The sequence below is a fragment of the Pempheris klunzingeri genome, chromosome 14 (genome assembly GCF_042242105.1).
Source record: "Pempheris klunzingeri isolate RE-2024b chromosome 14, fPemKlu1.hap1, whole genome shotgun sequence".
Taxonomy (NCBI): Eukaryota; Metazoa; Chordata; class Actinopteri; order Acropomatiformes; family Pempheridae; genus Pempheris; species Pempheris klunzingeri.
Genome location: NC_092025.1, coordinates 2,575,066 through 2,589,606, shown reverse-complemented (window position 1 = coordinate 2,589,606; position 14,541 = coordinate 2,575,066). Strand labels below are relative to the sequence as shown.

At 40.6% G+C, this 14,541-nt stretch overlaps 1 protein-coding gene across 3 annotated transcripts in view; it reads right to left on the bottom strand.

Moving 5' to 3' along the window:
• The window catches only part of usp25 (ubiquitin specific peptidase 25), a 29,540-nt gene extending 16,862 nt beyond the window's left edge, over positions 1-12,678 (bottom strand). For all 3 annotated transcript variants that reach the window (XM_070843103.1, XM_070843104.1, XM_070843105.1), the window contains exons 1-6: positions 12,483-12,678; positions 7,626-7,703; positions 5,869-6,013; positions 5,628-5,751; positions 2,940-3,102; positions 1,522-1,608 (exon numbers count right to left, since the gene is read on the bottom strand). In XM_070843103.1, coding sequence (XP_070699204.1) covers positions 1,522-1,608; positions 2,940-3,102; positions 5,628-5,751; positions 5,869-6,013; positions 7,626-7,703; positions 12,483-12,524 — 639 coding nt within the window. In that variant the 5' untranslated portion in view covers positions 12,525-12,678. The remainder of the gene's footprint in view (positions 1-1,521; positions 1,609-2,939; positions 3,103-5,627; positions 5,752-5,868; positions 6,014-7,625; positions 7,704-12,482) is intronic.
• Between the last annotated feature and the right edge of the window lie 1,863 nt (positions 12,679-14,541).

Sequence of the window (14,541 nt, the reverse complement as noted above, 5' to 3'; positions counted from 1 at the left end):
AGGTGTTTATGTCAATTTATTTGGAAAAAAGGTGAAAACATTCAGCATTTTTTTGTTTTTCATGTTTAATTTGGATGAAGATTAGTCATTAGTCATTAGGACTAGTGTGTGGAGTTTTTAGTGCCATTTTAAATTCTTTAAATGATTCCTATATTCAGTTTTGTGTACTACAGTTTTTAGTAGCTGCTGAAATAATCAATGTTTGCATTCATTAAGCTAGCCTAATTAACGCAGCAGTTAATTTGATTTAAAACTACATGGCCAAATATGAATCTCATTCATGGTTACAAATGACTTGTGAAGAAATACCCCATCAGTTGTTGTGTTAACTTGAACATACTTTATATGTAATTGTCTTTTTACTTTCTCATTTAAAGGTTCTCCATACAACAGAGCATCAATATAGCTTTAAACAACTTGCTATGTAAAGATACAGTGGAGTATTGGTGACCTGAGCATAGACTGAAGTCACACTCCCTCGGAGTGTGTTATAAACTAGCGTGCCCGTTAGTGCATGTGGACGCAGCTAAGCTACTGCACTATCACAGTCACACCAAAGCTACGAGAGGCTGTCAGTCAGCAGCTGTGTACGGAACAAACAAGAACAAATGAGAGACTTGGCAGCGGAGCGGCGGGGGCTGGGGAGGGGTGAGGCGCACATTAGTTTTGATCTAACATGCTCACATATCATATAGATAACCTCTGTTTTGGTCATTTGCCACTACCACAAGTTTTTGTGTAATCTTTAAGTTGTGCAATGTCACCACAGGGACATGATGACAGTGAGATACAGCGGTGACATGACTTAGCAGGACCTAATAATAACAGCACACTTATTTTTCTGTGCTAGTCATCAGGATGCTGATCTAAAGATTAGATTCCAAGCTGTGCCAATCTTGAACTGCTTAAGTAAAATGTCAGTGATCTCAACCAATAGAACTGATATGAAGAGACAACTGCTCCAAAACACACTTCCACAGCAGAGGCTTAGACCAGATTAGCGACAGGCTGCTGACCCTATGGTAAGCACTCAGTAGGGAAAATATAGACAAACAAAAGCATGCAGAGAACTATTCTGCCGATGTAGCTGTGACTGTAGCTAGACAAATGTATGCATCTCAAATTTGAAAAACTCCAGAATCAACCAAAACACACTCTCTCTGCATACTCATTTCTGTCCTGGTGGAGAAATACAGAGGTTTCACCTAAACATTTCTCACTAGTTGGCACTGCTTGCTAGCAGTGAACTATCAGGGGCAAAACACTAAGCTGCTGTGACCTTAGGGCAAGATCACACAGCTGCTGAATGGTGGCTCACAGCTCTTAGAGGGTCAGACCCTCAGAGCTAAAGCACTGCTAGCTGTGATAGGCTGTAGAAGGGCTGCCATGATATAAACAGAGCTGATATGGGGTCACACACACATACACAGGCGACGCATTAAAAGACACCACACACTGACTTTGTTATTGCTGCTTCATTTTCCTGAGTCGAGGACCTGGGAAGAAGGGCAGGGCTCTTACCTTCTGGTTGCGAGGCAGGTCATGGACTCTGGCTGGAGGTGAGTAGTTGAGCACCAGCCTTTGGAACTCCAGCAGGTTGAACAGAGACTTGAGGTTGAAGAGGGACCAATGTTAGTTACAATGCAATGATGAGGCAGACTTGACTCACATACATTGTTTCATGTTGCAAAACAAGCATGATAAACTGCAATTGAAATTTAGTTAGTGTTTTGTATCATCTTTAAGTCGATAGGCTTACCAACAGGCATAACGTGCTTTGAGAGCAGCATTCACCTCTTTGAGGCAAGGAAGCTGCAGTAACTGCTACGGCATCAACTTTGTATAATTATTCACACTACTTGGTACACTTTACATGCATAATATATGTACTCTGCTTCTCAGGCACTTTGTATCCATTTTCTATATTTTCCTCAATAAAAGATTTTTAAACCAAAAACTTATGCCCTCTGCAATTACTTTAGGTTTGGCAATTCCAACCAGTACACATAATGCTGCCAGCTCTGGTTCATATAACAGAAACTAAAGCAACCTCATGCACAAATATGATGCAAACCTTTTCCTAATTGCTTGGAATAATGTGTAGACAGTTCTTGTTGCGTCATGTGATCAAAGGGAGCAAATACATTCACACATCATAGAGTGCCTTACGCAACATGCAAAATCATATTTAAGTACCAGAATACCGAACTCAGTTTGGTGTGACTTTGTAACGGGTAACAAACACTGCACACACTGGTGACAGCAATAACAGGAGTCACTTATGCTCACGGCTTTAACTCGTGATGACATGATGTTCAGATCTAGTGTAGTTGTGAAAGTAAACATTAAAGTTGCGTGGACATCTTCTGAGGAAAAGAGAAAGTTGTTTACTTCTGTTCATGTACCAAGTGCAGCAGGCTCAGGTTCAAGCAGTGCCTTCTTCTCAACCGTAGGGGTCACATTACACACGCTTGCCAGGCACCATGTGATGGTGTATCCAGTGTTCATCTGGCTCAGGTCACATTCTACCACTGACTCATAGCTTACAAAAAACTTCTTTGTGACAGGAGAGCTAAAGATTTCAAGCATTTCCAGTATTTTCCTGCATATAAATGTTTAAATGGCTCTTTAATCCAGTACTGCCCTTGCAGAACTGGAGCAGATTAGAGTTGATTCCTGAATCATTGCAATAACATGCAACTAAATCGGACCATATTAAGAAATGCAAAAATTAAGACCTTCTTGCCGCTTGCCAAAGAAATTGGTGTAACAGCAAAATACTAGAAGAAATGGCAAGATGCTGACAAACAAGAGTGGTTTTTGAGCAGAATCTGAAAAAAGTCTAGAGAAAGAAAAGGGTTTAATTGATTTTTTTTGGAAATTTAAATGACACCTTTCACTTGGTCTTAGACCAGCAGTGAGCATTTGTGTGTGCCCACCTGTATGACAGCACTGAACCAGCAGGTATTGCCAACATTTTTCAGCCCCACTGGGCAGCTGTCTATCCTCTTCCTGTCGTGCGGGTTGGGTGAATCGCTCCATACTTCAGTGTGGGTACGCTTCAGACTCGCCTTATTCTCTGCAATGCTGGCTTCCAAAACTCTACAGAAAGAGTGGAAAAACACAAACAAATTCAATTAAAGTAGCACAGTGGAGAGTGCAGAAGAGATTTCCTGGATGCCTCATCGCTCTCTGCTGCACTTAATCCTGCACTGTATCTCCTAAAAATGACATGCTACTTTAGTCTCATTCTTCTTCTTGTCCAAAAAAACATGTAACAATGCTACCAACCTGACTGAAGTTGTATCCCTCTATTGAAGTACACATTGAGTTCAAAGTGTTTCTCAAAAGCAACATGTTCCCGTTTAAACTTCAACATAATGCCATTGGAGGGGCTTAACGGTCCACATCTGTTCACTCAGAATGGGGTTTAACTAAACGACCACTTAGTGGCTCCTTAGTATTGTGCTTCAGTCAGATCATCTTGTACTTGATAGTAAGGGTTGTGATTTAAAATGTAATGTTCTTAAGGATTTTATTCTCCCTTGTCAGGACATGATAAGTTAATCACTAGGTGGGTGACCATTAGCTTCCCACGGTGGATAAAAGAAAAAAATACAACTCTTAAAAAGTGTGTCCTTGTTCAAATGACATTAATCCTCAGACCTGGTCTGGAGATATTCATGATGCAATTTCAACACTGTGTTTTTAAAAAGAGTGATAGAAAGGTTGTTCAACAGTTTACTCTCTGACAGAAAGGGTTTATTACACGCAACTACTAAGTTGCAATAGTGTATGTTCTGACCTGACCTCATTACATTTAATACAGTAAGGGATGTTCCAACCAACAGGGTTCATACAGACAAGGGTCAGTCAAATTCAAGGACTTTTTCTAAGCACCCCTTTTTACCTTCAAGGACAACAATAACACTGAGTAAAGAACAACCCTTTATTTTGGGTTAGAGACCAATATGTTACGTAGGTTTAACCATTTACAACAAAAACATCCATGTCATCAGAGAGATCTGAAAATATGACTACATAATATGTTGTTATTAAGGCTGGGGATATGGTCAAAAATTTTGATATTGCTAATCAATAAATGTCAAATCCTTATTTCTTTGGAGTTTAAAGGCTGATCTTTACTCCTGAGCGAAACTTAAAGAAACCAGGAAGTTACTTGTGGTTTAGAGGGACTCCAGACCACCACCGCCAACGAACTGTCCAGAAAAATCATTTCAAACGTCTTGAAATCTCTCCAAACTGTCCAAAATTCAAAATTTTATCCTTTTTACTTTGATATTGTCTTCTATATGGATTACTTCTTTAAAAAAATGAGAATTCAAGTTGTTAGAAAATAAATTATTGCATTTTTATTCTAAAAATAGTTTGATAAAAAAATTGTCTTGGCAATAGTAGTTTTAATTATGTATTAGAAGTTGCTAGAGTTTGGTCTAGACCTGCTCTTTTATGGAAAGTATTGAGATTATGAGATTATGTTGAGATAATATTTGTTACGCTATAAAAATAAAGAATGAGTGATTGAAATTGATTGATTGATTGATTGATTGATTAGGAAATTAAACAGTTATCTCTAATATCTGTTATGAAAACATCAACAAATTTATCCCTTAAACAACGATATTTATTCAGGTTTATCACCAAAAAAATAGATTTTACAAGACACTATAATTTGCCCAATGCTCATTTTTACTGAGTTGAGCTTGAGCACACCATCATGTAACCTAATGATAACGAGGGCCCAACAGCAGCTCAGTGACACTCAGGTCTTGGGAAACTGTGATCCTGTTCCAACTCAGAGCTGGTTTTCGTTGTAGATTTGGTTTTCTTATCTTCTTCTTCTGTTTAACGGCAGGTGGAAGTTAGCGCTTAAGGTGCATTGGCATTGAAAAAGGTCTGGTTTCCATGGTACCGAAGTACTTAACTTTCTGAATTAAGGTACAGTCCTTCTGTATTATTACTGCTGACACTGAGTCAAATCTGATAATTCTGTTGATCTAAATGTTGATTAAATTTGTACCTGACACAGTGAAATAACAGGTACTACATTGGACACACCTCATTCTTCACAGCTACTTTATCCAAACACTGAACGTTCTGATTCAAAACTGCAGTACTGTACAAGTGCATACATGCATTTTGCCAACGTGAACAGAACAGAGTCACTCACCGGTGCGACCACATAACCTTTCACATTTACACTTCACACAGAGTACATTGGTTTCAGTGTAGAGCCTGGCTGTCATTGAGGAGAGCAGTGCTGCTACACTAGCAGGCTGAGGTGACCAAAACACGGTGAAGAAAGGATCAGATTTTGCTCATCTTTATTTTTTCCGACCCAATAAAATCTGCTCGTATCTACCAGGAGACCAATCCTTAGGATCAGCTCGGGACATCTATGATTAGAACAGGGGTCTTGTGTTTTGTCTTCACTACAGAACGACAACTCAACATTACACAACATGAATGTATACGAGATATATTTTCATCACCCCCTGGACAAAAATGGAGACAATGTTGTCAAATGTGGATAATCATCCAAGACTTTGTGCAAACAGTTTTGTAACTGTTTGGTGAGATGTTGAGTCCAGGATTTCTTGGCCCACCTGCTGATGGCCTGCTCCTCATCAGTGATGCCCGTCTCCCTGAACGCCCGGTTGGACTCCTCCAAGCTGAGGGCGATAGCCCTCTGCAGGTCATCTTTATCATCCCCAGTCAGGTCAATCACATCTACATTAAGAACACACACACACAAGGATTGAGACCTCCTCATCTGAAACTGAGCTGATATATTTTTTCTTTCAATCATCTCTGTCAAGGCTCTAGAAGTTCTAGTAAGCTGCTCACTTGTGTCTGCCTGGCTGCCCACACTGATATATCTGTCACTGGCCACCTGGGATGTCTGGTAGTAAGTTGTCTCATCTTGCTGAGGAACTTTGGCGTTCTTCTCCGTCAGAAAAGCCACAGCCTCGGCCAGGTCTCCGTTGCTCACCTGCACCAACAAAGTGTTTGTTGAGGCTTATGTCAGTTGGGTATGAACACAGTCAAAAAAAAAATCAAACGCAACTAGATGTTTCAGTGTCTTTCAGTTCAAGCTTGAATATATTTTTTCAGCTTAAATTTCTTGATAAGACCTGAAGACTTCAGCTATCTAGGATGGCTTGATGCCAGCAATAGTTGAGGAAAACTACTCATCTAAAAAAAGAAGACAGCAAGATTGACATATGGAACTACTTGTACATTCTGTGTGACGACCAGAGCTTCACCTGTGTCATCAGTGTCATATAAATAGGTCAAACGTGGTGTGAGGGAATAAACACAGTAAACTATTAAGTATAAACTAGGGGAATAAAACAACATAGAGTGCATTAGGGTTGCCAACTTTTAAATCAGCTGTGTGACAGCAGGTGCAACCATCACACATGGGTTTGATGCAGAAAAGCCTCCCAACTGTCTCATACATGAAACGGGCCTTGCGCCATATGAGATGATGCTTCTGTGAGAGCGGAGTGGCTTTTTCTGCTGTGTGCATGTGTGTTTGAATGAATTATGTGAAAACAGCTTGCAAACAGAGAAATTAGCAAATTGTGTGTGTGTGTGTGTGTGTGTATGTGTGAAAGAGATAGAAAGACAAACAAAGAGAGAACATAGATTTATACCATGGTCTGGGTGAATACCCGATTCTGATTGGCTGCTGGGTGTCCGTTAAAATGTGATATAGGACACCTGCTGAGTGGTTCCAGTGAAACTATCTGCTCACTGTTCTAAATTATTGCACTACCTATATGTTTAATTAGTAACCATGGCAACAGGGACACAGTCAGAGCCTCTGTTTAAATGCAACACGTTAACAAGCGAACTTATTTCCAACAGTGACTGTCTTCCTTCAGGTCCTCATCATCACTCTCTGATGGTGTCTTTGAACAGTTTACAGGGAGACTGTGATCTGGGGCTTTTGTCAACAATCTTCAATAAAATAAAAAAGAAACAAATGAGGGCTACAATCCTATAGAGTGAAGTGGACACAAGTGATCATCTCATATCCCACATTCAACTCGCTGCTTAAGATTGGCCATTAATTTGTTAGTGAAAATCTTGATATTGGTCAGAGGGCAGTCACATAGCTGGTTAGCTAGCTAGTCTTGTTGTTAAACATGGCTGTCAACCATACACAGCATTACTGACTTTGAGTCTTGCTAGGATAACATTAGCTCTGTGGCTAAGAGATGAGCCAAAGGGTTCTATGAGCTAAGCGGACTAGAAATATCTCCTGTTGCCAAGTTGTACTTAACTTTCATGCTGCTTACTGGAGTAGTGAAAAATGTTTTCATTGCATAAGAACCTTATGGGACTGGGATGACTGTTCCAGGTATTTATTGGATGGATGGATGGATGGATGGATGGATGGATGGATGGATGGATGGATGGATGGATAGATGGATAGATAGATAGATAGATAGGTAGATAGAGAATTATGGAGTCCGCTGTGTGTTAGTTGGTTCTCTGCCCCCCCGTCATGCATTAATTCCTCATAATGGACACCTCATTGGGCATTATTCCTTATGTATCCCTTATGTATGTACTGCATGTGTTTGATGATGTACCTGCAGGGCCTGCTGAAGCAGCTGAACATCTGTGGTGCCTGTGACCTCCCGCAACTGGTTTAGTAATGTCTGCTGGTGCTATCGAAGGAACAAGAAGAGAGAAGGAGACAACGCAGTTCAGAGCACAGCACAATGGAAGTAGTTTGTGCCAAGGAACCACAACTGTAAGGGTGGAAAAAAGCCAACATTTCAACCAAAATAAACAATCAACCAACAATACATTTACTGATAAGGATATTACACACCTATAGTGTCGTTACGAAAGGCACAATAAGGTTACTATCTCTGTCTTTTTCTAATTTTTTTTAACAATTATATATTTTGAATATTCAACATTATAACAGTGAGAATTTGCAGAGTGGCTCATGGTTACTCATGGTACGCACAGCACAGTAGGCCATTCTTTATGGAGGTTAAACTGCTCCCAACAGCTAGATATATGGAACTGTAATTGCGGGGATACACACATAATGCTGCACTCACATTGACAGCTAACATATTCTTGATTGATTTAAAGCCACATTCTATAGAACCAACGTTTGAAGAGTAAGAGCTGAGAGGAGAAAAAGAAAGCAAACGACTGCTTTAGGTTCCGAAAAAATTTCTGGAGACCCTCAACTTTATCAAGCATCACCATCAACTGCATTAAAAGTAACAATTAAAAAGCACAAGACAACCCTAATGCCAACTCACAGTGTTCTAAATTGTAATTCAAACATGTATAATATGAACTTGAACAACGAATACAGTATCTAATCAGACTTGTCAATTCTCATCCCTATTAATGAAGTGTGGCGCCCTGCTGATGTCAAACCCAGCTGGACTGCATGGTCTTACCACACAATGCACGGCTTGCAATGCACGGCTTGAATAAATGCACTATAAATAATGGGGGAGTGCACTTAATGTCAGCGTCCAAGGCAGAAGTCTTAAGTCCTGAGTGAGAGGAGCACAGACTTCTTTCTGACTGCTTTCACAGGTGCAGCAGGCAACAGATAAGAGCGTCAGTCACAGGGTCACCGGTTTAGGACTCACTACTGTAGGTTGTTTTCACATGTCACAGTTGATTGCACAATTCACATCCATGGCAACACTGCATACAATCTACATTACAGACATTTCTAAACACTTGTAATGGCGTTGCCACAGATACTACACAAAAGGCAATGAAAACCAGCCATGCTTGGGAACGTGACATCTTATAAAGCAGCAGCACTACCAAACAGATGACACAGGCTTTCATCCAGCGTGTGTTTCGTGCTGAGCTCTTTTGCAGTGTATGGATCTGCACTGTGAATGTGAAATGACGAACATGAACAAATCTGGACTGCTCCTTAATTGAACATCAGATATTGAAGTTCACCAAAAGTTTAAAGAGGAAATGATCTGGGACGTCAAACTCTCTGATCAGTCATAGTGTGAACATGACACCATGTTGCCACATACACCAAATTTTGATTAAAGTGATGTCAAATAAATCTCTTCCATTTACCTGTAGTGATTTGGATATTAAACTCTTTGATCAACCACTAAAAGGCCAGCTGGCTAGCAGAGGAAGAAAGAGGGCAGCTGATGCACAGATGTCATGATACCAAGTGTTTAAAATATTATTTATTTTTACAGTTTTGATGTAAAAACAGTAGTCAGAACAAACGGCATACTTGGGAAGTGCACAATTGTGCATAATTTACAACATACAAGCTGACTGGAAAGTAAATTAAATTTAATTCATGGTGGGCTAAGATCTAATTTGGGAGGACTTTGTTTTAAGACAGAAAAACTGTTGATCTCAAATGGGGTTTGGGTTAGTGTTTTATCCAGCACATTGAAAACAATGCATCGCAATTACTGTAAAAACGTTAACAGAGCAGTAACTCAAAACGATGTGCAATGCAAGTACTGTTGGGTTGTTGTCCTTGAAAATAAATTGGAGTCTCAGGCTTACATTAAATGTATAGATTACTTCATTACAAATTGATGCTAGAGATGCTATTGAGAGATTTATATTAAGCTGATCTATAGTAAACGTGAAAAGAAGAAAAGTGAACTGAAGAATATTGAAAAAGCTTGAAAAAAAAGCACTGACAGCTCAGTTGAAGACATCAGAGCAGCATCTGCACTACTGTTGTGTCCTGAAGTAGGCACTCAATTCTTCCAGCCCTGAGGAAGCTGTTCTGTGTCGGAGACCTGACTCCAATCCTGCAATCAGCTACAACATGTTCTGAGCTTTCAAAAGCAGTAGTGCTTTATTAAACCCCCATGGGCAAATGTGCTCACAGAGTCACTGGAGAAAGTGAAAGGAGAGTTCACGCCTTTGTTAGAGTAACAGCATATAAATAATGCACCAAACCTAATTTGTCTGTGGCCATGCTGGCCGTTTACTAGACAAGGATACACAACTCAGCAGTGCATCGTGTTGGGTAACAGCAGTAGACTGGTAAATGACAATGTAATGCTGTTTTCTACCAACCTTACAGAGGAAGCGCTCCTGTGATTTATCGGACTCATCACAGTAGAGAATGACAAATATAGCAGTGGAAGCCTGGCAGTTTCTTCATTTACAACAAACACATCATCTAAAATACAGAGAAACCATCAGAGCACATTAATATCAAGCCTCATTTGCACTTTTCTTTCTGGTCTTCAAACAGTTTTGATCAATGTTTGCAACAAGTTAGAACTGAAGAAAATACAGCTTTTTCCCAAAGGCCCTAATTACAGCAGTCCAGTACACCCTTGACGGCTGCATGTGTCTGTGGAGATCCTAAAGAGCTTCCACTACTGAGGCATTCAAAGAACTGTGACTCACGAGCTTATAAAAGCTTTACATTTTGCCATGTTTCAATAACTGGAGACAAGTAAACATGGAGATCACAGTGTGTTGTTTGATCACTGTCAGAGACGGAGGGATGCAGGTTTGTTGGCACAGAGGATGGCAGGGTCAGTGAAGTGTGAGGGAAGTTGCACCTGTGACAGATTTGGGCCAAGTCAACTACAAGAGCAGTTATACACACTACACACACACACACACACACACACACACACACACACACACACACACACACACACACACACACACACACACACAGAGTTCTCATCTCCATGTGACATGTCTGGCATGGCTGCTTGTCACACTGGTCATCAGCCATAAAGAGGCAGCTTGTGAATAACACCCCATAATTCTCTGCATGGCACAAGGAACGGCCTGAGGCTTTACAGCTGGCTACAGACCGGGGCATTCCCAGTGAATCTACTATCGGCTCGCCCTGGCTGAGTTGTACGTGCATGTCATGGAGTTGCAAACAAAAACAAATTGAACAGACAGGATTGGAAGTCCTTCAACATGACCTCACCTCACCTTCTACACATCACTACAGGAAAACCTGCACCACACCCTCCTCACATGATGTACTCTAATGATGGACCGCAACTGTAATGACTATAACTAAATCCCACCACACATTCATGCACTGTCAAAGCAAATTAAACCTGAACAGCTTTCCATATGAAGGAAAAGTATTATTTAAAAAGTACGACAAATAAGGAGAAAATCCACTTGTACAGTCGTGTATAGTGGACTGAAACTAACTAAAATGTTAGTCTGTCTTGACCGTCATCGTTGTTACTCATGGTCAAGAATTGGGACGTGAAAAGGTCGCCCTGCTCAATGGGGTTTGTGTTACACTGCTACTTTTAAGTTTGAGTCATCTACGGAAGGCTAGGTATTCATTTCCCCCTGTCCTCCAGACTTCTGACTGTCACAGCCCTGCCAGACATCCACCTCACACTGCTCGCCCAGGTTTTTAGGTGGGTGAGCTGAGTCTCATTTTGGCGTCACACGGTAGCCCCATGCTGCAGAACAAAAGGTACTGAATTGTATGCAGTATGGTAAACCTTGACTATGATTACATAACTCTCGTTTTTCATTCAGAGCAGCAGAGCGAATATCTAACCTACGTTTTAGCGAGCATCCGTTCAAGTGGTTACATAACTAACCAGAGCTATGCAAAGCTGGTCACGGTGGCCACAGAGTAAATCCCATAACCAGCAGCCTGAGCAACAGAATCGACCCTTAATGCACTTTAGCAAACTGAGAGTATGATCAAGTGTAACCTGATAATGTGCCTTCTGAGTTATGAACCATCACACATTTGGCTTGCTATCCAGCTACTCCATCTCGGCCAAGGCTCGTCTGTGACTCTCCCTTCGCCGCTGGCCATACTTTGTAAACAAAGATATCAGATGTGTGATGAGTAACCTGGGAAACATTTCCCCACACAAACACGCAGTATCCACGTATAACTAACCACTGCTGTTGGTGGTAGCCTGCATCAGAAAATGTCTTCGGCTGCGACTGAAAATGTACTTACTCATTATTATGAAGTTGACGGCACCACCGTTAACGTTAAATCTGTCACTGTCACTTGGCCTTATTTATTTCAATTGACGACGCAGTTAGCCCGAGATGCTAACGGTACCCAGGGACATACCGTCCGTATTAAAAGGTATTAACGACTAGCCAGAGTCACCATCAGACAACTTACACAAACGGCGCTGAGGTTTGACTTAACTTTGCGATGTACCGTTAGCTAACGTTTGCTAGCAGCTAGCAAAATACTGGATAACGCTTTGCGCTAGGATAGCGTTAGGCCTCGTTTAAACAAATGTACTTGCAATTTACAAACGGTTTCTTACTAACGGGTTGCCCGTAACCCAAATAAAACCACACTTCAAGGTTAACCTGACTACCCAAGGAGCTGACTAGCCGACTGTACAAGTAGTATGAGCCCTAAAACTATGTAGCTATACAGTTAGGCTAAAGTTAGCTAGCCACCAAGTTAGCTTCTGTAAGCTTACCTTCTGAGAATGCTGCTGGAGGACATTCTGCTCCACGGTCATGGCGGGTTCAGAGATAAATTTAATTAATTTCAAACCAGGAGTAGCAAAACGCACGGGATAATTTCCACTAAGGCGAGTTAAAACACGATGCTATGAGGTCCCCTCCTTAATCAGCGCCATGGCAGAGTGACTAGCGCAGGTCGTCAGCAGGCATGAAAACATTGCTCTGCCTCGGCTGCGATCAGGGATCGATTACTCGCGTCTGTCTGAACTGCGGCTACGTCACGGCTCACACTTGGAAATCATGGATAAAAAATAAGAAAAACATCATTTGTGCGCGATGTTTGTGGTCTTATTGTGAACAACAGCATTCCTGGACTGTGGACATGTGTTTCTTCATGACCCTATCATGAACACATGCAAACGCCACTATCTTATTAACCTGAAAATATTCTTGGCAAAATGTCACATTTTCAACATCTTCGAAATGTTGTCGAAACAATATACATTTACAATTGTATTTGGAATACAATGAAAGAAATCACACTTGCAAATGTAGGCCTTATGAAGGGCCTTGAATATTTCTTGTGTGTAGTTTTTTTGTACAATTTTATTTGTTTGTTATCCTCAGGCGTTTCCGGTCCCAGTGTGTGCATCGGCAATGCTGCAGTGACCATCTGTTCTTTTAAAGGAAGGAAAGAAGAAACCATATTATACAACCTACGACTACAGTCTAAAGGAGCCCCTTTACGGAAAGGCAGTGTAAATTGGTTCTGACATTGTTCTAAAATGTTTAAAAGCTTGATCAATACCTGAACATGCATGCAATACTCTGTCCACCTGAGGATAAATGCTTTGGTAGAATTGAGTGCAGTGGAAATAATTCGACTCAAAAATATTTAAATGATTTTACATCTATTTCTATAGCCCAGGAGCATGTAGAAATAATGCTAATATATTTATACAGACACTGAACAAGGATGTAGGAATGCTGTGGTACATTCCACAGACAAGACAGTTGTGAAAGGTGTGTTTCTCAACATTACCTCTCCTGACATCATCTGCTCAGACGTGTACACTCTGCAGGTTGTGTCTGTTGTTTGTTCTTCTTATGCACTAAATGCTTAAGGCACACTCAATATTTCATTTGTGGTATTTCACTTTCCTTAAAAACTGGTTGCGATAAGAAGCAAAGTAATCAGTACGTCCAAATATCCAGTGAGCCAAGTCAAACTTCAGTGTGAATGACCATCAATAGAAATATTAACAAAGAGAATACAAACAAATCCTCATATTGTCTGCTTTGTGAGATGTAGTTTAACTTAATAACTCGGCCCTAGATACTGAAATTCTAGAGATTTTGACCCAGTGACTTATTATGACAGACATCACCATTGCTTATTAACTGCAAAATGATTCTTGCTTCATTTTGCACTGACATTTTCTAGAGTGATTTACTTTATTTGATTCTAAGTATTCTGAGCCATGCTATTAGGAGACAGGACAGCAGCGAGCAGCAAAGAGAGGAAATGGTGCCGTGTTATTAATGTTGGAGTAGGATATTTTCTGTGTTTTTCCAATCTTTATACAAAAAGCCCTTTCATGAATCAGCCTCTCCTTCAGGGCTGATGTCAGAGTTTTTTTCGGTTGCCATTATCTGATATTTTGTGTTGTTTGTTCAATAGAGTTTCAGACAAAGGCTTCTACAACCTCATAGCATGTGTCCTTCAGACCTACAGTGAATCTTCCCTATCATTTAGCCTGCAGGAGGTGCTACAACAATTTAATAGTTATCTATGCTTGATTTCAACATGAGTGACCACCTTGTGCTTAAAGCCCTTTTACATTCAAAAAACCTGTTTTTGAATATAATCAATGAATATAATGTGGTGGTTTTGGGAATCATTAGTTTTTAAGCCGTTTGCACTTAGACTTTGAAAGCAGCAGCAGCAGCAGGGTCTGAACTCCCTGACCAAACCAAGTTCATCAAACGTGTCTGTTTTTGATCATTTATCTAGTCACAGTAACCTCTCACTCTCTCTTGACCTCTAAAACCTCCAGCTTTACAGCCTGAAAA